General features: G+C 34.8%; 1 protein-coding gene across 8 annotated transcripts in view; it reads right to left on the bottom strand.

Moving 5' to 3' along the window:
* Positions 1-26,873, bottom strand: part of OSBPL9 (oxysterol binding protein like 9) — a gene marked incomplete at both ends in the record, with an annotated part of 114,928 nt that overhangs the window by 13,370 nt on the left and 74,685 nt on the right. For 6 of the 8 annotated variants that reach the window (XM_084243455.1, XM_084243450.1, XM_084243451.1 and 3 more), the window contains 10 exons: positions 14-132; positions 238-350; positions 5,627-5,786; positions 7,621-7,725; positions 8,713-8,803; positions 13,277-13,315; positions 22,653-22,703; positions 23,450-23,479; positions 24,701-24,748; positions 26,170-26,265. In XM_084243455.1, the coding sequence (XP_084099581.1) occupies positions 14-132; positions 238-350; positions 5,627-5,786; positions 7,621-7,725; positions 8,713-8,803; positions 13,277-13,315; positions 22,653-22,703; positions 23,450-23,479; positions 24,701-24,748; positions 26,170-26,265 (852 nt within the window). The remainder of the gene's footprint in view (positions 1-13; positions 133-237; positions 351-5,626; positions 5,787-7,620; positions 7,726-8,712; positions 8,804-13,276; positions 13,316-22,652; positions 22,704-23,449; positions 23,480-24,700; positions 24,749-26,169; positions 26,266-26,873) is intronic. The other 2 variants (XM_084243456.1, XM_084243453.1) reach the window with 1 other exon arrangement.

Genomic DNA, 26,873 nt, shown 5'->3' with positions numbered 1-26,873 from the left:
ATTTGATTCTTACCTTAGTAAGATCCATTCCAAGCCTGACCTGTGACAAGAGATGCATGATGACGCTCTTGTGTTCTTCCACTGACCCTGCTTCCCCTTCGTCATCTCTATCATCATGTGAATCAAAAAGGTCTAAAAAAAACCCAGATCTTTTCAGACTGGTGTTAAATTAGGCAAATATGTGCTGCTACTAGTACTACAAATGCTTTTTTTGGGAAAAAATTCTCAGATACTTACCAGCATCACTTGTTCCATTGGATATGGAAGAATTAAGTGATTCTGTGGTATCTGGGCGCTTCAGACTATTTCCTGAGCTGCTGTGTGTCAAGACTGAGGCAGATCCAGAGGAACTAAAAAAACATTATTCACTTTCTTAAGCTAAAGAAAGCAATTTAGAACCACAGTAAGATTTTAACTTTATAGAGGTACTGACACCTTTATACTGAAACAAACTAGCCTCTTAAGAGTTAGCCAGTGAAATACATACATATACACACTTTCTAATTCTCATCCTGTCACTTTCTTTCCAAGACTGTAAGCTGATATAAGTCTGATGACAAGGTCTCTCATCTCATGCTTTTGGCATAGTGTGCGCTCAACCAAGCTATACTTAAAATATCAAAAATTAATAAAATTTTGCCTATGCATTTAAGTTTAAAACTCACTTTCTTATAAAGTCACCATTCATAAATGTAGGTATATGGGAATTCTTGGCAACAATTTCCAAAACCTCAAAATGAGCAAGTCTATTAATCTTGGAAAGGTGTCTTGTCTATATTTTTGAGATCCTTTGATAAAAAAGTCCACATCTTAATACTCTCCCCAGTCATTAAAGAACTGTACTTGAAATTACAAAATATAAAGCTTATTTTACAAGAAAATTTATGGTAACTAGCATGATGAGCTAATTAACAGGAACTAAAGAAAACTTTATATTATTATACCCATGATCATTTAACTTACCCAGAATTAATATTTGTATATAAATAAAGACACAGTTTACCTGTTAAATGGAAAAATAAAAACCAAATTTCTCACACTACGGATATTATTTATAAAATGGTACACACATTATAATCAGTCTTGTATTATAGATTTCTAGGTGTAAAATACAGTATATAGTCTAACTTGAACACAGTTTGCATTTAGCCTGATTACTTACCTTCATTTGATTTTTTAAAATAATAAACGTTTATCTTTTAGAGCAGTTGTAGGTCATAGCAAAGCTAAGCAGAAAGTACAGAATTCCTATTTACCTATATATCTCTTGTACCCATACAGGTAACCTCCTTCATTCTAAGTGGTACATTTGTTACAAGTGATAAGCCTACACTGACACATCATTATAATTCAAAGTCCATAGTTTACATTATGGTTCAATTTTGGTGTAGTGCATTCTATGGAACTGAACACATGTATACTATAATGACAAATATCCACTAGTGTTGTATTATTGAGAACAGTTTCACCACCCTAAAAATCCTATGTCTCTGCCTATATTGGAAAAGTAGAGTATCAGAACATACATAATTCTAATTTAACCAGTTTGCCCTGGTCACTTACCTTCTTTTGATCTATTTTTCAAAAATCCTTAGGTAACTAAATATTGCTTCTTTGATAATTTAGTAGTACACAAGGTACTGTTACTAATGTCTACCTCACCAGTTTTGAGAGTCCATGGAAAATATGACTAAATGACCTAAGTAAGAGAAATCAGATTATCATTAAATAGAAGGCTGCATGAAAATTATGTTCAAAATGTTTTGTGGCTCTTTAACACATCATCAAAACAATAAATTTTTGAAATCAACTGACCTAAAACTCCAAAATGTTTGAAAATACAAATCTTATTTTAGATGCAATTCCAAATATCAGATTTGTTTATGCTGTGCTTTATTCCTTACTCATGTTAGAAACTGTGTCTAGGTAAATGAAATGTTTACTGAACATAAAGCTCTAAATTGAAAAAAAAAAGGGGGGGATAAATCCTTGTTTCATAATTTATCTCATTCAGGGCAAAGGATTAAAGAATATAGTTAAAAAACCCAACAAACTGACAAAAATGATATGCATAGAGGAAAGGCTTATGCAAAGGGTTTACCTGTATAGAATTTAATGATAAGATCATAATGAATGAGAGTAAAACAGAAAATTTAAAGCTTAGAACTTATCGTAACAGAATCCAAAGTTTGACTGAGTACTTAGTACGTGCCACATATACTATATGAATTTGCCTCCCTAATAATCTAACCTCCATCACAAACTTACAAGTTAGACAAGTTTAGTCTCACTATCAAACAGATGGCTCACAGGTTCAATGGCTGGTAAGTAGTAGAGCCATTTCAAATGCATATATGGCTCCAATGCATGAGCTCTTCCTGACATGCACTTCTATCTACAAACCCATACTGTTCAATCACATAGTTTGCACAGAAGCTACAGTTTCTACAGATGTCTAGAAACTGAACAGTGAAAGGATTTAAGCTTTCATATTCTCTTCTTTCAGAAAGAGAAACAGTAGATAATTAACCCGATAATCAGGAAACTTGTGGTGGCAGCGGATGACCAGCAGGTGTCACAAGCTTAACAGAGTACAGGAGGAGAGCACAAATAAGTGAGCAGGGTCAGATTATAAAACAATATGAACCTGATGCCATCATACTTAATCTGAGGGGATTTAAAGACCCAACAAAAGAAAGAATAAAAGAAAAGTCAAAAAAACACTGTACTGGCTTAACAAAACATCTGCAGTCCCTACCAGTTTGAGAAGCTTCTAAGATGAAGAGAAATGAATCTGCAGGTAACTATGAAGACATGCCCATTACAGGTATAATAGGAAAAGCATTTTAACATTTTTTATTTCATAAAAATTTCAGGAGAACCTCTGAAACTGGGATCAGAGACTATCAGCGATGTTAGAAGGTTAAACCACATATTATCAAGCTTTTGCTGAATATAACTATATACTATACTTCTAGAGGATAGACAGATGAGCCCATTTTGATACCCAATTGTATTGTTTAGAGTTACAACTAATACTTGGTGTAAGAGATTGTCCTTAATTATGTTTTATATAAAACAATGATCAAACATTTCATATATCAGTAATAACTTTTGACTTAGGAATTTTCTTCCAAATGCACATCTTTCTTTTTTTTTTTTTTTTTTTTTCTTTTTATAAAATTTTATTGTTATATTCCCCATACAATTGCAGCCCCCCATTCTGACCCCAATCTTTCTTTTTAATGAGACATACCATTTCTTTTTTTGACTGCTTAAAGTCTTATTTCTTTCTCTTTTTTTATTTTATATATTTTTTACATCATTTTTCATTTTTGCACAATGTATGCGTTTTCATCTTGGTTATAGTCCCCATACAACTCCCACCCCCCTTGTTTTGATCCTACCTCCCCCTACCCCCCATAGTGTGTCTCTGGTTTATAGTTGCTTGTTGATTTTGAGTTTTACTTTATTATAATTAGTCTTTTTTTTTAAAGATTTATTTATTTTTATACAAGAGCTGGGGTACAGGCCAGAGGGGCGGGAGGGTGAGAGGATTCACCAGAGATAGAGCGAGGGGCAGAACAGGCAGACGACCAAAATATACTGCTGAGGGAAGCAGTGGACGTGAAAGGCGAGGTCTGGTGTACCATGTGCGATTCTTGTCAGCCAGCCGGGATTGAACCGGCACTGCAGAGGCTGTGGACAACTTCACAGCACTATGCTCAACCCACTGCACCACCGGGGAGGCACTATTATAATTAGTCTTTTTCCTGGTCCCTTATTTAGGTTTTCTAAATTCCTGCTATAAGTGAGACCATCTGGTATTTTTCTTTTTCTTTCTGGCTTATTTTGCTGATCCTTTCCTGCTCCATCCATGTTGCTGCAAATTGCATGAGTTTATCTTTTTTGATTGCTGAGTAATATTCCACTGTGTATATTGCACATTTTCTTGTAACTCCACTACCACTATTTCATTACATACAGTAGTAAGAAGCCAATATGCTAAACAAAATCCTTTTTGCTGACTGATCTTCTTGAGTTATAAGTTCAAACCTCTCTTCCATAACTCGTCTCATGTCTTAACAATATGAGTTCACCTAGAGCATAAATTTTACCACATTCAAAAGCTAAATTTGGCCTTACTGTCACAAAACTTTCTGAATCGATGCAGTCATTTTCCTTATAAATTTTGAGATTTTGAGCCATCACGATATATTTTTTAGATGAGTATTTCTCAGTTTATATGCACACAAAACTAGAGTCCTAAACAGTATTTCTTACCAAAAGAAATCAACATTCAAGGTGTAAGTACTGACTGATGATACTAAGCTTGCAAACTCATATTATCTTCCAAAACCAAACCTCATACTATAACAACAGTACCAACTCCAGAGAAAGCAGCTGTATTTACAACATTAAAGAAAATATTAAATTGCTTCCTACTAAAAGGTTATGGTTTATTGAGTGTTTATTACATTGCAGATACTATGTTAAACACTTAATGGACATTATTTTCATTTTAAAGGGTCACAATGACCCTTGAAGTTGAAACTGTTATTATCCCCATTTTACAAATCAGTAAACTGAGGATTATATAGGGTAAATAATTTTACCAAAATCACACACCTTTGAAGCAAAACAGATTTAGAAGCCATTCTTTCTAAGACTCTAGAATCCAAAGTCTTAACCATAGCAACCTATATGCCAGTAAGGTTAAAAAGCTTCTTACTTCTCAGTTATCATGTAAATGATTTTCCTTGTTAAAGCATTTTCTGTACAGTGGTAGATACCTAGCTTTAATCTAATGGTATAAAAAAAGCCAAGTATTTTTCTAATGAGGGAAGCAACATTAATAGCTGTGAAATCTGCCTGCTTCATATCTTTGGAATCCATGTGCTTTCCTGTATTCCCATGCTATTATCTTGGCTCAGGTTATCTTTTCTCAACTTGCTACCAGGTTTTGGCTGGTCTCCCAACCTATAATGCAGCCTCACTGCATTTAATTCTATACAATTTAAAGGTAAAACTTTTTCTAAAATGAAGACCTGACTAGCAACTGCCTTACTTGTGAGAAAACATACACATTTCAAAAAAGGATAAAGGATTCTTTCATAACTTGGTTCCTTGTCAATCTCTTTTGTAGCTACATTCCCCTACCATGTAGGCCACCATACAGAATCAATGACTTACAATTTCCCAGAGCAACCAAGTTTTGTTGGGTTTTCTTCAAAACCCTCCAGGTCTTTCTTAACAGGGATGAGATGATTTCCATTTTTTCCTCATATATTCCCTTCCCTTTTTGTGAATCTTTCCCTGATGTCTGTTTGCTCCCCCCAACAAACTGTAAATTCCTCGAGGACAGGGACTAGATAGTTTTTCATCTCTGTATCATCCCTTTACCTAGTGTAGGGTCTGCCTTTTACCAGTATTGAACATCTCTATTCTAATGTAAAACAACTGTAATCTCTTCATAGTTTATTCATTCTTAATTGACCTTCTCCTCCTAATATTGGTGCTACAGAAATAATGCCTAAGTTTAATCAACAACATTGGCATACTGCTATAACTGATGTTAATTTATTCCATTTGGATTAATAAATACATATTTAGTTCATCTACTTACTCTAGTAAACGTTTTGGGGATGAGCCACTTTGATGGAATTCATCAGCATCATAGAATTCATCTTCACTGCTAGAATAAGAGAACTCTGGGACTGTATTTGGAGACAAGTTGACATGGCTTGGAGAAGTTAGACTGCTACTGGGTGGTGAGTGTCCACTGCCTAGGAAGTTAAAAGTTTAAAATTAGGGGAAATGTTGATAATAGAGAAGAATAAATTTAGAGAGTAAAAGCAGACTTATCTAATCAAGAAAAGTCTGTACACTATTTGTAAAGAAAATCAACAAACTAGACAAAGAATAGGGAAAACTGCATTACTGTATGGGGACAAATGAAATAAATGAAATAAATGAAAAAATGCTATATCCCTATTTTATAATTATCTTTAATATTAGGAAAAGAGTCCTTAAATTTTTTTTGTGTTGTATTGTATTATATTATTTGTTGTATTATAACATTATATAAGTTTCAGGTGTGTATCATTGAAAATCAACATGTATATACTATATAAGCACACCTCTAAAAGTCCAATTCTATTCTTCACCATACAGTTGTGCCTTTTGTCTCAAAGTACTGCTTCCCTGTCTACCCCTCTTCAGAAGGAAATTCTTTTGATTATCATCACAGAGTGTACTTTCTGATTGTGGAAGTCCCACAAGAGACACCAGTAGCAATGGGAAATCAAGGCTCTATTTTATAATATAGATCTAGATACTTAGAAAATTGCACCAGAGACAGAGTGGGAGCAGAACAGGCAGATGTACTGAAATGCACTGCTAAAGGAAGCAGCAGGAGAGGTCTGCTGTGCCATGTGGGTAGCTCCCTGGCTGGCCAGGGATTGAACTTGTGCTGCAGAGGCTGCTAATAAGTCTCACAATGCTGTGCTTATTAACCCCTTGCGCCACCAGGGAGGCCCAAAATTGTTTGCTTTTCTTTCCCCTATGAAACTGGGGAAAATGTGAAAGACTGATAAACAGATCCTTTAAAAAAATCTATGTGCTAAAAGATGCATACAAGAATATTCACTGAAGTATCGTTTATAACAGGAAAATACTGGAAACCACCTAAATGTCCATCAGTGAAAAAACAGGTAATTCTGCATGGTCAACTATTAAAAAAAAAATGTAGATTTAACTGTATGAACACAAAAAGGTCTCTAAATGTTGTCGGTTAAATGAAAAGATAAAGTCACAGAATATACAAATTCATTTAGATTAAAACAAAAACAAATAGCATATGGATGTGTTTTTTACATACATGTACACAAATAATGGAGTGTAAAGAGGACTGTCAATTTTTGTTCTCTCTATATCTATATTGTCTGATTTTTTTTTTAAGAATAAGAAAGTATGCAACTTTATTATGCTCAGTGCAATAAGCCAGAAGGAAAAAGAAAAATATTGATGGTTTCACTTTAATAGAAATATAGGGGAACCAAATAAGACATCAGTGTAAAAAAAATAACAGTATAAAACACAACAAAGCAAAAACAGACAATTATAAATCAGAGACATACTGCGGGAGGGCGGGGGGAAGGAGGGAGAGGGATCAGAGGGAGGAAGGGAGGCGCACAGAGGAGTGTGGTGATGGTGCACAGGTGCCTTGTGGAAGGAAATTCTATGGGGACTCACTGAGGGGGTAGGGGGCAGCAAATATTGATTAAAAATTTAAAAAAAAGAAAAAAAAAAGAAAAAGAAAAAAAGAAAGAATACAACTTTAACTTCAGCAATTTTTTAAGTCAATATAGATATTCAAAATAAATCTATGATAAACAAAATTTTGCAATATTTTATTTCAATTATAATTATTACTAAAGCTTCCAATTCAATCACTCCAAAAATAATGACGCACTTTATATGTAGAAATGTAATGATAAAACTATTATCTCCAATAAAAATATACATTTTTTTCAACCTTTTTCTTCATCAATAATCTAACACAAACCTTAAATGTTAATACAGAGTTAAGAGAGGTAAAGGAATTATACAGATCTGTACCTGTACTATTTGGTGTTGGAGTTTGATGATGTCCCAAGGTAGCTAATACAGGTCCAACTGGTAGGGAAGATGGACGTTGCTCTGACTTACACAACTGAGTTGGTTCTAGATTTGAACATGAGAAATGAATTAAAGAAACAGCCAAACACACTGTGTGCTGCAACTGTGTGGGATTCAGAATATGAAAGATCAGTAACCTTGAAATTATATCCCATTAAATCAATTTCCATGCTACTCCTTTTTGACCTCCTATCACTTTTAAAATCAATGATGATGTGCTGAGTACTGTAACACTAGGCAGGATACCTTAGCACAATTGCCCTATAAAACCAGTGAACACTTCTGATGATAAAGTATTTCCGAGCATCAAACCACAAAAAATGTGAAATGGGGGCACAGTGACTCCTCTTTAGCCCAATTAGAGATATTGTTTATCCTCTTAAAACATAAAAACTGACAAAATGATTTTCATATACTTCTGAATCTTTTCAAAAAGGATTTTCTTTTATCTGGCACAATTTCTGACTTAACTATGTCATCACTGAGACACAGAAAAGTTGGATGCAACAAAAAGGAGTATAGATGGGTGCTGAGCCTTGCCAGTTTTTAAAATAACTATTTATCACTCAATACTTAAAAAACACACACATCTATCTAATCAATAGGCAGAACAAACTTCATTTTTCTATTTCTAATTATCTTGAAACATAACATGAAGAAAACATTTATATTGTTCAGAACTATAAAGAACACCCTCCAAAACTGAACATTCCTGGATTACCTTCTACTAGATGAAGGTATATTAAGTTTTTCTTGGTAGCCATGAATCCTAGGTCACTGAATTCTAGTCAAAATTCTAGTAACTACATTTGTCTTCCATTTCACTTTGAAAAACAAAAGCCCTTTCATTATGCTTAAAAACAGCAAATATGAAAAATATTGTCACCATTTTCTACTATATTACTTTTTGGGTTTTCTTTTACTTACTAAAAATATTAACAAAAAGAACCCTTCAGATTATTACAAGAGACACAAAAATTAAGTTTTTTTTATCATCAATATTTCTGTGAAACAATTTTACAGATACTATACCTGGAGGTAAGACAGTCTGGGAAGGCATTGTATTGATTACAGGTTCCAAAGGACTAGGTTGATATATTGCATCTACAGGATTAATAGTACTCTGAGATTGAAAAAAAAAAAACCACAGTTATTTTCAAATTAAATTCCCTTCTAGTACTGACCCTCCCAGGTGTATGAAATGCCCACATTTCTGACAGCAAAGTCCTGAGAATAGCTACATAGATATGTTGGTCAAAATGCAAAGAGGAAATGAAACACCTTTACTATACAGAAGTCTAAGAGTTTCTCACTTAAAAAAAGCATAGTAAAGAGGAAAATTTGAATTTGTCATATAGTAAGTAAAAAATGAAAAAACTTGGAGCTATAAAATGGTGTGGGAAGATTTTAGGAAGTGAAACAGTAACTTCTCCAGTCAATTTGGTGCTTCTCACTCAAATTCACAGTTCACACCAAATATCACTCACTCCTCTTAGCAAAGAAAAAAAAATGCTCTTCCTTTCTTTGGTGCCAATAAACATTACACCCATTACTAGCTAATGAACCTATACCACTAAGATCTTATCTCTGCATCTCACACACTATTGCCACTTTCCATGAGTGAGCACTGCACAGTATAGACAAGAAATCTAGTTTTACAGTTACTAAAGGCAAAGAAACATATCTTCTAATTGGTAGTGGGGATGGAGACTTCCTTTTTAAGGATTTAGAAGGAAAAAAATTACTCAAACATGCAGTTACAATTACAGAGAGAAAAAAAAATTTTGTGTTTCTTGAATTCCAAGGCAGGAAATTGCTCTGCAAGCATGGCAGCATTTTAAAAGCAAGACGCCATAGCTTGCTGATGATTTTTTATTTGGAGTTTTTTTTTTTTTTTTAAAGTTTAGATTCACCTTCAGAAAATAAGGGGATTGCAATTGTATGGGGAATATAAAAATAAAATTTATTAAAAAAAAGAAAACTGAATGAAATAAAACCCCCCAAAACAAAATTTTAAGTTCTTTAGCTTTGCTTGGTCTGGAAAGTTAAACTTCAAGTATGTATTAGGTAAAACTTATAACAGAAATACTGTAACAGAATTAAGAGAGAAATACTATGCTAATGAACTAACCTAAAATGTATTGACAAAAATTTGATAATGTCTGAAGTTGAAAACTGAGATAACAGTAAAGCTTTATAGCATTCTCATTTAATGCCTAAGTTTAAAAAAAGTTTTCTTAAAAACCCTTTTTCTGTCAAAATACTTTTTAATCATTAAATCAGATCTCTTAAATCAAGTGCTTTCAAGACAAGAATTCTGATTCTTGTCACTATAGTACTCTACCTTCCATATATATTCTAATTGGAAGTCAAAGGATACTTAGAGAAGAAACCCTGAAAATAATCATGATAAATAATGAGTCTAGTAAAGTGAAGGAGGGGGGTAGTTTTCAAGTGTTAGGAAAAGCCCATAAACAGAGACTTGGATTTTTAAAATTCCTTAGAATCCCTGCTCTATGAAGGACTTGGTAAATCTCTAACCTGCTGAAGACCTTACTTTCAGTCTGTAAAATGAAAAATGTCTGGATTATATGGTCTTTAAGAGCTTTCTCTTGGTGTGGGAAGACCAAGGTCTGGTTATTCTGGGAAGACCTTGGTCTGGTTCTTCTGATTATACAATGATACTGATATATTATGATTCTTTTTTTCATATTCTGGACCAGGCTACTAAAAAGTATCTCAAACAAGTCCTAGAGATATTCTTAAATTCCTTTTTATATAAAGTGGTTAACTCAAAAGGATGCCCAGTGCTTTAAAAAGGCAAAATCTTGCCATCAATGCTTTGTTCCATAGAAACAAACATATATCATCCCCTTATCTCCACTCACTATATAAGAAAATCTACTTCAGAGGATAAGATATAAAAAACTGGAAAGGGACCAAAATTCTATCTTTTGAATATAATCTCTCATTTTCCAAATGAAATGTTCTAAGATGAAGTTTGTCAACCAGTTTTAGACTTTTTTTTGCATGTATATTAAAAGTACTTCATACCTTTTATTGCTATTAACAGAAAATATAACTTCTATACTTATCTATAGTCCTTGGTCAATCAATTGCAGTTAATTATAAAATATTCTACACCTTGCTTTCAAAAATATATGTACAGAGCATGCAATGTGCAAGCATACGATAATTCTCAGCTCTAATATGTTGTGACAGTAATGAAATACATGCAATATATAGTTGACCCTTGAACAGGCAGAGATTGGGGCACTAATGCCCTGTTCCAGTCTAAAATCTGTGTGGGACTGAGACCCCCCCACCCCCAACATCAGACACTAAATTTATTAATACTCAGGTCTCCATTGTCAGTCCTCCTTTTCTATGGATTCTGCATCCAAGGATTCAACCAACTGACATCATCTATAGTTGATGAATCTATGTGGAATCCATGGATATAAATGGCCAACAAAATTAAAGTATTAAGTGGACCCACGAAGTCAAACCCGTGTTACTGAAAGGTCCGTTAAATACCTTACACACACACACACACACACACACACACACACACACACACACACACACAGAAACTATATGCTTTGTACCTTACACTAACCTTCTGAGGTAGAACCAATACTAACCTTCTGAGGTAGAACCAATCACTTTTCTTTATAGATGAAGAAATTAAAAATCACAGGTTAAAGTAACTCACAGGGAGTGAGTGGGGGCTGGTTTCTAGCTATTGGGTTTCCAAGGCCTAAAGCACAGTTTTTCTTTTTTCAAAATAAAAACTCTTAAGGAAAAATACTATAGTATAGTCCCTGATCAAATGACTCTAATTTCTATCTTCTACTTCTTTAGATTTTCTATGACTATAAACTTCCTGATGTTTTTAGCTACAAATAATCGAATATTTTTAGCATGTTTTATAAATTCTACCAATTTTTAAAAATGTAATAAAAAGTAACTAAATTTTGCTATGAAGGAGAAGAGATAAAAATATTTGCCACCAAAACAAAGAAAGGAGGGGACACAATGGACTACGGTGGAGGTCTAAGGGTACCCTGGTGGTGTGGTGACATGCATCTGAGGAGGTACAATCTTACATGTTTGAATCACATACAGTGTTGTAAACCAGTATTACTTCAAAAAAAATTTGTCACCATAATTTTCCTTAGGGTCTTTGGGGACCATAAAATGTTATACACATACAGTCCTTTTGCAAGAGTCTCACAATCTTAACTGGTATCTCAGGAAAATTACAGTACACTATATTGTATTTGTATTATGCAATTATAATATATCACCACGGCTCAAACCCTGAACTTAAGGAGTGAAAAGAGAAATAAAAACTTCAAGGTTCTTAATTCAAGTTTCAAGAATGTTTCTTACCTCTGGTTTTTACAGAATCATGTAAAAATAGTTATTTAGCTTCTTTTTCCATTTTAAATCAGCTATAAAGACAACACATTCATTCTTTCAATTATAATCATGAGATGGTTTTAAAGATTTGTAAAATGAGCTTCCAGATCAAAAACAGGTTAACATTTGTAGTCTCAGGACAAAAACAGGGCTGCCTTCTGCTTCAGCTTCAGAAATAGTCTGAACATCCCTGGTAGTGCAAAGGGTTGGGACGCAACCTATGAAGCTGTCTGCAGCCTCTGCAGCACTAGTTCGATACCCCGGCCGCCCAGGGAGCGATCCACGTGGCGCGGCAGCCCTCTCCTGACTTTCTTGCTGCTCCCAGCAGCAGTGTACTTCAGTCAATCCACCTGTTCTGCTCCCCACTCTGTCTCTGGCGAATCCTCTCACCACCCACCCCTCATCCCCTCACCTCTGGCCTATAACCCAGCTCTTGTATGCATAAATAAATAAATCTCTAAATAAAAAAAAAAAAAGCTGCACCTCATAGGCAGAGGAACTGTAAAAAAAAAAAAAAAAAAAAAAAAGTCATACAGTTACCATAAAACCTGGGTAGCTCAAACTACAAATCTTTAAACTCTAATTTGTATTTCCAGCTGAACATATAAGAATGACAAGCCAAGGGGGAGGAAGGAATAAAAAAATGACTACAAGAATTCATGTTGCAACATATTTCAACAAAAACGCAGTATATACCACTGTAGTAATGATTGTTAACACAATACACAAAATCTAAAAGAAAATAACAGAAATCAATAAACATACTTAAATAGGTTAAGATATCTTTCAATACCGTACCCCTTCCCCTTTGCTTTTATCTAAGGAAAAAAGATTGATAAGAAATGTAGTATTGTGAGTTATGGATTATTTAGTCATAAGAATGAGTTTTCAAATCATGATTAACATTTCAAATTAACACATGCAGAGTGATTTAATTTGAACCAACACTTAAACATTTTCAAGACTGTCATTTCCCTTCGAAATGATTGCTGAAAGATAGTCAAACTGTAGGAGCGGAAAGAAAATTGCAAGAGTCAACAACAAAAAGCAGTGAGTAGGTAAAAAGAGGAATTTGCGCTGAAAAATGAGTAGAAATTCAGCCTTCTCCTGACATGACTGGTTATAATGATCTGCAGAATTAAAAGGAAACAAAAGATTAGATTAAACTTACTATAATTCCGTCTGCGTGCTTCTCCGCATTACACTGGTCCTTAAGGGAAAATGTTAAAAAATTAACTTCATTCTTTAACTTCTCCTGTACTTTCTTCCCTACTATGAAAGTGTATTTTACTAGGTAGCTAACAATGTTAGAACACTGTTGCTGTGCTTTTCCAGTAAGATTTTAACTCTATTTGTATATTACTAGACAAACAAAAATCTATCACTGGCTAGACAACAATCAACACCAATAGCCTGACAATTTTTCTATATGTGATTTGCTTGTGGAATTAGCCTACTGAATTGTATAATTGCATTGGCAGCACTGATTAAAAGCAGATATACTAATTTAAGATTGAAGACCCTACATATTTCTGGTGTTAACTTTATAGTAAATTATACCAACTCACCATAACTGGAAACCTTTTCATGTGTTTATTAGCTATTCATATATTTGAAGAAATGGGTGTTCCAATACTTTGCCCATTTTTTAGCTGGACTTTTTTTTAATTATTTAGTGAGTGATTTTACATATACTGTATACAAGTCCTTAAAAGATGTGATTCACAAATTTTTCTCTATGTCCTTAGGTTGTCCTTTTACTTTCTTGCTAGTGTCTTAAGAAGCATGCACATTTAAAAATTTTAAGTCCAATATATCAGTGTTCTATTGTGTGTGCTTTTTGGCGCCTTATTTGAGAAATCACTGCCTAATCTAAGATCACAAAGATTTACTTGTGTATTTTTGTCTAAGAATTTTATAGTTTTAGCTGTTTACATTCAGGTCCTCAATCCATTTTGAATTATTCTTTAGAACACAAGATAGGGGTTCAATTTCAAATTCTTTTTTTTTTTTTTTTGCATGAGGATAACAAATCTCTCCAGCTCCATTTGTTGGAAGAATCAAATTAAATTAGAAATTTTCGTTTATCACCATGGTGTGTTTATGTGTGTATCATATAATTAGAAAGTATATAGGTACATAATTAGGAATTAGCTTTCTCTAGACTACACTGCCTCATTAGGAAAATAGAGGTATATTTCATGCATTTATTGGCAGGTATGGTTTTAAAAATACTGGTCTGTGCTAACTGGTCAAAGGTCTTAGCAAATTATAGGGTGCTGATGTTTTTGTCATTAATATATTTTGGATTTCAGTAATGATGGTATGAATAGCTTCTCTTTCAGAGAATAGCCAATATATTAAGAAATGAGGGACTTATAACCAAACAAATATATAGTATAATTTAGTGGTAAGTTGCACTAGACCTTTTATAATTCACACTGAATTCACTCAAATCCCTGGTCCAGTAATACTTGAGATTTAGCATTAGCTGATCCCAATAAAAATCAACTCGAGATTTACTTGTAAAACAAAAATAAAAAAGATGGAAGAGGGGGCTAGGGGCAAGTCACAAAACAAAATTCCTAAAGTTTATAAGGGGACTGGATTGATAGTAACGCATTACTATCTATAGGTTCATCTAGATTTGACTCTGTCTTAAATGACAAACCACAACAGTTAACAAAAATAATAAAACTAGATTTAACATATCCCATAAATATCAGGCATTATTATTTGAGAACATGGGGTTGAGGGAGAAGAAATGTTGATGTGTGTTTAAATTATATCAGGATTAGAAATGGTCATTTTCTTACACAACATAATGTACTTTATCAGTAATTTATTGCTGTGTGACAAACCACCCCAGAGGCTACCAAGGGATGGAGAAGGGGCAGAGGCAGGGTAGCAAAATAGAAAGATATAGGGAATGACTGGTTATAAGGTACAGTGTTTCTTTTGGGGAGTGATAAAAATATGCTAACATTAGATTATGGTTACCATTCCACGACTTTGTAAATATACTAAAGTGTATACTTTAAATGAGCAAATTTAAAGAATGTACTTTATATATCAATAGATGTATTTTTTAAAAGTTTGACAAGAAATCAATGGATACTGATGAAAATAAAAAGTTGTTCCAGAAAAATGTTACAGGGAGAAAACCCCAAAATCTAAGAACAACTTAAACAATTTACTTAAAAAGTATCCATGGTCAGGCAACTCAGCTCTGAAAGGATAATCTACACCTGTGCTGTCCAGTGTTAGCCCTTACTCACATGTGGTTATTAAGTACCTAAAATAAAGTTAGTTCAAAGTGTAAAATACACCCAGGATATTGAAGACTAGGTGGGGAAAAAAAGAAATATCTCATTAATGAATTTCTATACTGATTACAAGTTGAAATTGTATTTTAGATATACTGGGTTAAAATACATTATTAAAGTTAACTTCCCTTGCTTATAAATTTTAGCTTATTGTCATATATCACCTAATCTTGAAGAACTGGTCAAGTTCCCATCTGTACAGGTATCCCAGATTATCTCCACTCCTTTCACCCCCTATCAACCCTTCACTTTCTCAGTTCGCCAAAGGAAGAACAACAGGCTAACACAGCCCACTGGAAAATCCCACTAACCAAGTAGTGCCCAAACTTTGCTGCACATCAAAATCACACGGGAGTTAAAAATCTCCCAAAGCCCAGGTGATATCCCATACAAATTAGTCCAGAATATCAGGGAGTGGGAATCACTATGCATCAGAATTGTTAAAGATCCCCAGGCAATTCCAATACGCAGCAAGCATGAGAAACAATCATGCTTGGATCATGCAAGATGGAGGGAAGCTAAAATAGGGAATAAAAACTGGAAAGAGCTTAAAATACTTCCTATCACATGCTTCCTTTAAGAAGTTAATACTAAAATTAACCCAAAGCTAAAAGTGGACAACTGCAAGCAAAATAATGAAACTAAACCATGACCTCACACACCATAAACCAAAAATCAACTCAAAATGGATCAAAAAATTGGATGTAAAGCCTGAAACTGTAAAATACATAGAAGAAAACATAGGCAAAACATTTCATGACATAAGATTTAGTGCTGCCTTTAGGGATTCATCCATCCTCAAGAGCAAGGAAAACAAAAGAGAACATAAACAGCTGGGACTACATCAAACTAAAAAAACTTCTGTACAGGAAATAAATCATAACTAAAATGAAAAGACTCCCTACTGGATAGGAGAAAATATTTGCACATTACACATCTGACAAAGAATTAATATGAGAGCACAGGGGACTGTGGTGATGGTGCATGGGTGCCTTGGGGAAGGAAATTCTACGGGGACTCAATCTGAGGTGGTGGGGGGAAGCAAATATTGTCTAAAAAATGTAAAAAATGATAAATGTTAAAATAAAAAATAATAATAAAAAAGAATTGATATGAAAGATATACTATAGAACTCATAAAACCCTCCAAGAACAAAGCAACCCAATCAAAAAATGGGCAAAAGAACTAAACAGGTACCTCTCCAAAGAAGACATTCAAATGACCAAGAGGTATATGAAAGAATGTCCACCTTTACTTATTCAATAACTTCAAAACAAGACCACAGTGAGATATCATCTCACACCTGTGAGAATGGCCTATATCAAAAAGACAAGAAACAACAAGTACTGGATATGGAGAAAAGGGAACCCTCCTACACTGCTGGTGGGAATGCAAAAAGATGGTTCGGTCCTTATGGAAAGCTGTTGGGAGGTATCTCAAAATATTAAACATTGATCTGCCATTCGACCTAGTAATTCCACTCCTAGGCAGCTACCCCCAAAACTAAGAACACTAATTAGAAAGGAAACTTGCACTCCCATGTATATTGCAATGCTATTTACTATACCTAAATTATGGAAACAAGCTCAATGTCCCAGAGTAAAAGAGTGGATCAAGAATATGTGGTATAGGGCCTCCCCGGTGGCGCAGCGGTTGAGCGCTGGGTTGCGAAGCTGCCCGCGGCCTCTACAGCGCCGGTTCAATCCGAGGCTGCTCCCAGGCCACTGGAGGAGGGTCCCACATGGTGCGCAGACCTCTCCTGCCGCCCGCTGCTCCCCTCAGCAGTGTACTTCAGTCCTTCTGCCTGCTCTGCTCCCTGCTTTGGCTCTGGTGAATTCTCTCACCCTCCTATGCTTCTGACTGTACCCAGTGCTTGTATAAATAAATAAATAAATAAATAAATCTTTAAAAAAAAAATATCAATAGATGCCGAGAAAGCTTTTGACAAAGTGCAACACCAATTCATGATAAAAGCCCTTGAAATTCTTGGGATACAAGGAACATACCTCAACATCATAAAGGCCATATACGACAAGCCAACAGCCAGTATCATTCTCAATGGTGAAAAGCTGAAAGCATTTCCATTAAGATCTGGAACAAGACAAGGATGTCCACTCTCACCACTGCTTTTCAATATAATACTGGAAGTCCTAGCCAGAGCAATAACAAGAGAAAGACATACAAGGAATCCAAATAGGAAAAGAAGAAGTCAAACTATCACTATTTGCAGATGATATGATAATATACATAGAGAACCCCAAAAACTCCATAGAAAAACTAATTGAACTCATCAATCAGTTCAGCAAAGTGGCAGGATACACAATCAACATGCAAAAGTCAGAAGCCTTCCTATACACTAACAATAAATCTGAAGAAGAAGAAATGAAAAAAACCATCCCCTTTATTATTGAAACAAAAAAAATCAAATACTTGGGAATAAATCTAACAAAAGAGGTAAAGGACCTTTACAAAGAAAACTATAAAACACTGTTAAAAGAAATAGAAGAAGATACAAAGAAATGGAAAGACATCCCCTGTTCATGGATTGGAAGAATAAACATTATTAAAATGGCCATCCTACCAAAAGCAATATACCGATTCAATGCTATTCCAATAAAAATTTCAATGTTATTCTTCAAAGAAATAGAACAATTATTGATGAAATTCATATGGAATCACCAAAAACCCCGAATAGCCAAAGCTCTCCTGAAAAAAAAAGAAGGGAATGGAGGCATCACACTCCCAGATTTCAGGCTATACTACAAAGCCATAATCATCAAAACTGCATGGTATTGGAACAAGAACAGACACATGGACCAATGGAATCGAATAGAAAATCCAGAAACAAACCCACAGATTTATGGTCAACTAATCTTCGACAAAGGAGCAAAGAATATGCATTGGAGCAAAGAAAGTCTGTTCAATAAATGGTGCTGGGAAAACTGGGCCGCTACATGCAAAAGAATGAAGCTTGACTACTACCTCACACCATACACAAAAACCAACTCAAAATGGATTAAAGAACTAGACATAAAACCTGAAACCATAAAATACATAGAAGGAAATATAGGCGAAACACTACGTGATTTGTACATCAAAGACATCTTTACAGACACATCACCCAAAGCAGTGATAGTGAAGGCAAAGATAAACAGCTGGGACTACATCAAATTAAAGAGCTTCTGCACAGCAAAAGAGACAATAACAAAAACAAAGAGAAACCCCACCAACTGGGAGAACATTTTTGCACCCAACACTAATGATAAAGGACTGATCACAAAAATCTGCAAAGAGCTGATGAGACTCAACAACAACAAAGAAAATAATCCAGTCAAAAAATGGGCAGAAGAGCTAAAAAGAAACTTCTCTGAAGAGGAAATGCAAATGGCCAACAGGCATATGAAAAAATGTTCAACATCACTTGTAATCAGGGAAATGCAAATCAAAACTACCATGAGATACCATCTTACACCAGTGAGGATGGCACATATTAAAAAAACTAGCAACAACAAATGTTGGCAAGGGTGTGGAGAAAAAGGAACTCTTCTGCAGGACCAAAGTACACTGTTGAGGGGAGCAGCGGGCGGCAGGAGAGGTCTGCGCGCCATGTGGGACCCTCCTCTGGTGGCCGGGGAGCAACCGGGGATCGAACCGGTGCTGCAGAGGCCGCGGGCAGCTTTGCAACCCAGCACTCAACCGCTGCGCCACCGGGGAGGCCCAAGTTCCCACATTTTTCCCACAATTTTACCATAAATTTAAAATTTATACCCCCCAAAGTTTTAATAAAGACTTATTTAGGACTTGTTTTATGATGGTATTAAGTTAATTATAAATACTAATATTTGTGTTTGCATTATCACTAAAAGTAGAGGAACTATTATTACCCCTATTTTATAAAGGAGGAAACCAAAGCACAAAGAGGATAAACTTATTCAAGTGGTGAAGAAGGGACTCAAACACAGATATAGTCTGGTTCCAGAGTTCTCTCATTACTGTTTAAAAGCTTGGTATCTTATATCAGAGATTAACTGACTGAAGATTAAAGGATAGTTATCACAACCATTAAAAATTATGTATTAGAAAAATTTATTCAAAATTCACCATTATTTATCAGGTCCATACCACATGGCAGGTAACTGTTCTAGGCATTTAGGATACAGTAGTTATGGAGTAAATGTTTGTGTACTCCCAAAATTCAGGTGTGGAAGATCTAAATTGCCCAGTGTGGCTGTATTTGGAAGATGGGACAGCAAAAGAAATAAATTAAGGTTAAATAAGGTTCTAAGGGTGGGTCCTGACCCAACACAAGAGATGCTGTACAAGAAGAGATGCCAGAAGAGCCCTACTTGTTCCTCCCACTCTTTCCCCTCCTCCCTCCCTCCGTGTGTGTGTGTGTGTGTGTTTGTGAGAGAGAGAAAGAGAGAGAGAGAGAGAGAGAGAGAGAGAGAGAGAGAGAGAGAGAGAGAGCGCTTGAGAATCCCCCCAAGGAAAGGACATGTGAGATCATAGTGAGAAGGTGGATGTCTACAAGGCAGGAAGAGTCCTAATCAAATTAGCAGAAAACTTGATTTTTGACTTCTAGCCTCCAGAACTGTGAGAAAATATATTTCTGTTGTTTAAGCTACCCAGTCTATGAAACTTTGAGTGAGGGGGATTTGAATAGGCAAGTAACATATTTCTGATCTACATTTAAGTTAGGCTTAGAAATACATACAGGGCTTATATAGGGAACATATAATTTGAGGGATGTATTTGTACATAAAAAGCCTTTAACATCTTTCCCTCAAATTATATGTTCCTTATATAAGCCCTGTGTGTATTTCTAAGCCTAACTTAAATGTAGATCAGAAATATGTTACTTGCCTATTCAAATCCCCCTCACTCAGAAAGCTGTGTGGAGATTTGTTAACCTACTAAAGATAGAGCTTCCATATGATCCAGCAACTCCACTCCTAGGTATTTACCCAAAGGACACAGAAACATTAATTCAAAAGGGCACCTGCACCCCTATGTTTATAGCAGCACTATTTACAATAGCTAAGCTATGGAAACAACCCAAATGCCCAAAAATAGATGACTGGATCAAGAAGATGTGGTACATATACACCATGGAATATTACAAAGCAATAAAAAAGATGAACTCATGCAATTTGCAGCAACATGGATGGCGCTGGAAGGGATCATGCTCAGTGAAATAAGCCAGAAAGAAAAAGAAAAATACCGGATGGTCTCACTCATAGCAGGAATTTAGAAAACCTAAATAAGGGACCAGGAAAAAGACTAATTGCAATAAAGTAAAAATCAAGGTCAACAAGGAACTATAGACCAGAGACACACTACAGTAGGGGGCGGGGGGAGGAGAAGAGGGATTAGGGTCAGAAAAAGAGGGTAGGAATTGTATAGGGAATATAACCAAATGAAAATGTGTACATTATGCAAAAATGAAAAATGGTGAAGAATTATATAAAATAAAATAATTTACTAAAAAAAAAAAAAAAAGCCTTTAACATCAATAAAATTCCCTCCTGGAAACAATTTAAAAGACCAAACTCCATTTACTCGGTCCACATTACCCATTTTAAAGAACCTAGAAATGAAGATAAGTTGGCTAAAATAGACAAATAGCAGGTACAGTCCAAACTATAGAGAGTTCCAGAATTATAACTCATTCCAAAGACAGAATACCAAAACTTTTCTTGATTGGTGCCTAAAAGGTGAGCTACTGAAAGAGGTTAGGCTCTCCTTCCTTAAACCTATCCAAAAGTCTTAAATGATTTATCAATCACTCAAACGGACCTAAATGCTATTAGCTCTTCTATTTCCTCAATATTTTAGTGAAGTAGTATGAATCCCTAAAACACCGATCTACTGACACTAGTTTACTCATTATGTTTATATAGGTTTTTGGGCAACTAATAGTGTCTCCCAACCACTGTTGTAATTTCGCAGTCAATAAAACCAAACCAGGGCCTCCCAGGTGTCGTAGAGGGTTGAGTGCAGTGCTGTGGAGCTGTCCACAGCCTCTGCAGCGCGGGTTCGATTCCTGGCCAGCCAGAGAGATTGCCGCATGTCGCGGCAGACCTCTTCTGTCCACGCCCACTGCTCCCCTCAGCAGTGCTTTCGGTCTATCTGCCTTTCTGCTTCCCACTATGTCTCTGGTGGGTCCTCTCACCCTCCCGCACCTCTGGCCTGTATCCCAGCTATTGTATAAATAAAAAATAAATCTTTAAAAAAAAAAAAAAGAAAACCAAACCAAATACCTTACTTACCCCTTTTATGCCTCCAATCCTATACTACCTTAAACTTTAGAATGTATTTTGACACACAAAAGTAGATGAAAAATTTACAAATATAAATACGATTTCAGACATAGTAGTCAAGAATGCCAAGAAAGTGAACACAAATTATGAAAATATTGAGTCTAGTCTTCAAAATTTTTACCTCCTCCCCCTTTAACTTATAAGTGAATAGCCTTACTATTTAAGCACAAATGCTATTTGTCATGCTATTTGTCTATGCTATTTGTCATTAGCACTGCTAGGAGAAAGTTATTGGGGGAAAATATATGCAATTGAAAAAGTAAAATAGGTCACTAATTAAAAACTCACACAAACACATTTCCAAACTTGGCTGCTGAATGGGGCCCCCAGCCCCTCGAGCCACTGGCTGTAAGCATAGGGGTACAGTCAGGTAGAAATAATCAAGCAATAAAAATAAACTTAGGTTGAATAAATCAAAGTTTTTCAGAAAAGCAGATTATACCCATGGAATTTTTAACACACAATCATTCAAATGCTATTTTATTTTATGGGAAACAACAAAGGGGTTCATGAATGTCATTTAGTAACAAATTTTAAAAAGTCTCTGCATACTCTCATTATAAGAAAAAACTTGCAAAAATTTAATTCTTTTTTTCCTAAGACTTTTTCTGTGAAACATTTTGCACTGTTCCAAGAAGTCATTATGGATAAAATGAAAGGTGGGGGTGAATCATTCAAACATGCTCCTTTCCTTCTCATCTGGCATCAGAAATGATCTTATCAATGACAGACACAGGATACTTTGGTAATAGCCAAACACGAAAGTTGTTCAACAGTACTTCTACAATAAAATACTGTAGAAAGGTAATACACTGCAGAACCAAGTTTTCTGGTTATTAAAGAAAAATGCCAATGTAATTTTTAAATCCCACTGACGTAAATGAAAGTAATATTTACTTACTTTAGCAATCTGCAGCAACACAATGCAGTGTTTAATTGACTCTACCATGCTCTATAAAAACAAAACACTGATTTGAGGATCTTGCTTCAAATAAGTTAAAGGTTAAAATACAAAAATTCAGTTAAATATAAATTATACAAGAGATATTCTCCCTGGATATCCAGTGAGTTCTGATATATTGATAGTGTCAAAAGAGGTTATTATAGCAATTCTATGAATTGTTAAGAAATCACAAATATTGTAATATTGCATATCATCTAAATGTTTTTTCAATACTTTAAACAGGAGATGTGAATCTAATTAACTTCCAAATTCTGAGATCAGCAGCAGATAATTCCAACGTAAATTCTGAAAACATTTTTAAGACCTTAATGGAATTACAGAGTATTCTACCAAGACACTGGTGAAATGCTATTTTACATAGTTTTAAAATGCTTTTATCCAAATACAAATCTTATTAATAACCCACTATCTAATGCCAGAAGGCCAGTATATCAAAAAACTGAAATCATAATATATTCTAATTATATAAGAGATATATGTTGTGCATGGATTAGCAACCTTTTATCTAAGGATCTCAAACAGACAAGACGAAAAAAGATAAAATGGTACGTGAAGTCAATTTCAATTAGAGGGATTAATCTAGTCACTAAAATTCCTTTGGAAAATAATTCTTAAACCTTTCATAAAAACTACAATCTCAATTACTACTATTAATAGTGGCAACTTAAAAACAAAAGTAGCATTTTAAAGCACTTTCTAATGCAAAATCAGAGTTTATCAAATATATAACTTACATTTGTGGTCTCTTTGAGAGTTTCGATTTTCTGTGAAAATAATAAGTTTTAACAAAAATAATCAGAAAAGCAAAGCAGTATCTCTGTTGCTTTTAACTAGTCATTTAAGGAATTTTACCAAAATTACTCTAAGTGAGTGCAGGCAGGTTAGGAAGGGAATACTTTTCTGCTATACTTTTTAATTTAAATTTAAAAAATCATACATTATATGGATTAATTCTTCAAATAAAATACATGTTATTCAAGATTTGTAAGAACGATGCAAATCATTTTTATTCCTTACCTGAAGTTAGTTTTGTCTTTTCTATCTGATTCATTATGTAATTTCAAAATGCTTATTTTAGAATCATCTTAAACTAAGTTTTTTAAAAATAGCATGGGTCTTGGGCCTCCCCGGTGGCGCAGCGGTTGAGCGCTGGGTTGAGAAGCTGCCCGCAACCTCTGCAGTGTCGGTTCGATCCCCGGCCCCTGTGCGAGGGTCCCACATGGCGCATAGACCTCGCCTGCTGCCCACTGCTCCCCTCAGCAGTGTACTTCATCACTCTGCCTGTTCTACTCTCCGCTCTGGTGAATTCTCTCACCCTCCCGCGCCTGACTGTACCCAGTTTATAAAAAAATTTAAAAAAATAAAAAAAAATAGCATGGGTCTAAATTCTAAAACTAAGAAGAAAAGGTGAGTTAAATATGAGTTATTACAATTACCAAATGTAAAAGAGCCAAACTGCAAGACTAAGATCAACAGAAATGCTAAAAACAAATGATGTGCATCAGAAATCTGGTCAAAAGGGGGAAAAATGTTAACTGAAAAAAGAAATCAATATTCCAACTACAATATAGTTGGCAGAAATCCAAAAGGGGATACATGCTACTGTTTTGTAGCAGAACTATGAAGCAACACTTACATAGTTTCCTTATCTGTGGCTTCTGGTTTATTTTGAAAATTCTTGCCAATTGTAAATAACTGTAAATTGTAAATGTAATAATTGAAATTTCTACTTTTAATTTTTGAAATCTGAAAAGGAAAGTTCTTACTCCTAGGAAGGTGGTACTTACAAAAAAGGCCTTTTGTTTAATTATAAAACCAGAACAGAAGTGCACCAGAAATCTCCCCTGTAAGTCTCTATATGGCAATACTTCATAATAGGTCAAATGATACTATTTGGTAATCAAAACACTGAAGTCCTTTTTTTATTTCTCCAAAAGGCTCTTGAATTTAACATATTTATACAAAATCATGATTATAGAAATTACCTTTCTCTGTTCATCATCTTTGCAGTTTTGAAGTTTATCATCAAAGAGCTACAGGATTAAAAAAATCATATAGCATCAATCTGATTTACTACATAGTATACATTTAATAAACACAGAAAAGCAAACTTTCATTCTTAAACACATTTCTTCCAATGATGATTTATGCGTATTTTCAAGATAGCATGCATTTTTTTTTCAAGTCACTATAGCAAGTTAAACTCAAATGAATTATTTTCAAGAATAGAAATCACTCACTCTTGGGGCCTACCTGGTGGCACAGGGGTTAAAGAGCGCTATCAAGCTACTGCCAGCCACTATAGCATGCGATCCCCAGCAGACAAGGAACTAACCCACATGGTGCAGCAGACCTCTCCTGTTGGACTGCTGCTCCTCTCAGCAGTGTATTTCAATACATCTGCCTGTTCTGCTCCCCACTGTCTCTGGAATCTTCACACCCCCCAACTCCCCCACCCGGGCTTATACCCCAGTTCTTGTGTGCATAAATAAATAAATCTTAAAAAAAGAAATCAATTACTCTCATAAAATTATAACCAAAGAAAGCAAATGTTTTTTAAAGAACTTAAAACAGGAGAGGTTTGCTGTGCCATGTGGGAATCTCCCTGGCCACCTGGGAATCGAATCTGCAGAGGCTGCGGACGGCTTCACAGCACTGCTCTCAACCCACTGTGCCACCGGGGAGGCTCACTCATAGCAGGAATCTAGAAAACCTAAATAAGGGACCAGGAAAAAGAATAACTATAAGAAAGAAAATATCAAAATCAACAAACAACTATGAACCAGAGACACACTATGGGGGGGGGGGCAGGGAAAGGAGGGATTGGGATCAAAATAAGGGGGTTGCAATTGTATGGGGAATATAAAAATAAAATAAAATAAAAACAATAGTAATATATTAACTATAAAAAAAAGAACTTAAAACAGAGGTTCAAACCTAAGAGGTTTTTTCTGCTTTGTCATGTAAGTTTAACAACACCCCTGTTTTCCCTCCCAAGACTGTTGCCTGTAATTAATTTTAAAGTAAAAATTAAAGGAGAAAAAAAATTAAAGTAGACAACTCATTTAAGTAAAGATGAGGGAAGCAGAGAAATCATTTCTCCTACCACCCATTCCCCACTATGGAAAAAACAAGGTCTTGGAAATCAAGCCATTTAAAATCAGTTTCATAGAATTTTTTGGCATCTAATCTTGTAATATTTTCCTTCTAGTCATGTCCAGATATTTACCTTTTCTAATGATAAAAACAATGTACACTATAAATAATACTATTTACCAAATTTGAAATGAAGACCTTTGAATACGTCATCCAGATCTTTTAATAAGTCAGCTTTAAAAATTGTTGAAGAACCACATAAGATTTGTAAACTAACATCAAATAACTGTTTTTACACAAAATGAAGGTTAGTAACATTTACTACTTTACATCAATTTAATACATATTAATGCCATACCTTTAATTGTTCTATTAAAATTTGTAGGTAAGCATCGGCCTCTGTAAGTTTCTTATCAAAATCTTGTACACTAGGAACAAATCCTGAATCCAAACCCTGAAGAAAAAGAAAATTTGCAATAAATCTAGCAGCACCCAGATAATGTTTGAGTACAAAAGACAGATCATTCTTCATACATGACATTTCCATTTAAAAAAAAAATTAGTACTTTTACATAATTGATGTACTTAAATTACTTAAATTCTCCAAGAATAATTATACATGAATCTTCCTCATGAACATCTAACACTATTCCCTTCTCATCCATTACACATGCTATTGCTCAAATTAGGATTTACTCTGCCCTTCAGAATCTGTTCTCCCAAAAGCCTCATAATGGCTCCCAGTCACCTACAGAGCAACAATAATTTAACTAAAGGAATACCTAGATTACCTCTGATTTCCCCCTACATTTTGTTCAGTAAATTCTTCCAGTCACTTCATCTTAACTTCATATTCTTACTATTTTGTTCTCCCTACCCAGGTGTAGGTTAAGAACGCTTAAGTTTTTCTCTTCCTCCCTTATTTAAAAAAAATGAATCTCAAAATTCTCACCTCTTTTATGAAGGCCCTCCTTAACTCAAAATGACAGTGCTTTTCTCCTAATAAAGTTCCCTACTTACTTTCACTGTTGGCATGAACACTACACTTTGGACGTGGTGTAA

Source organism: Talpa europaea (genome assembly GCF_964194135.1).
Source record: "Talpa europaea genome assembly, chromosome: 9".
Classification (NCBI taxonomy): domain Eukaryota; kingdom Metazoa; phylum Chordata; class Mammalia; order Eulipotyphla; family Talpidae; genus Talpa; species Talpa europaea.
The sequence above is the reverse complement of the archived record's forward strand: the minus strand, read 5'-3'. Positions and strand labels throughout refer to the sequence as shown.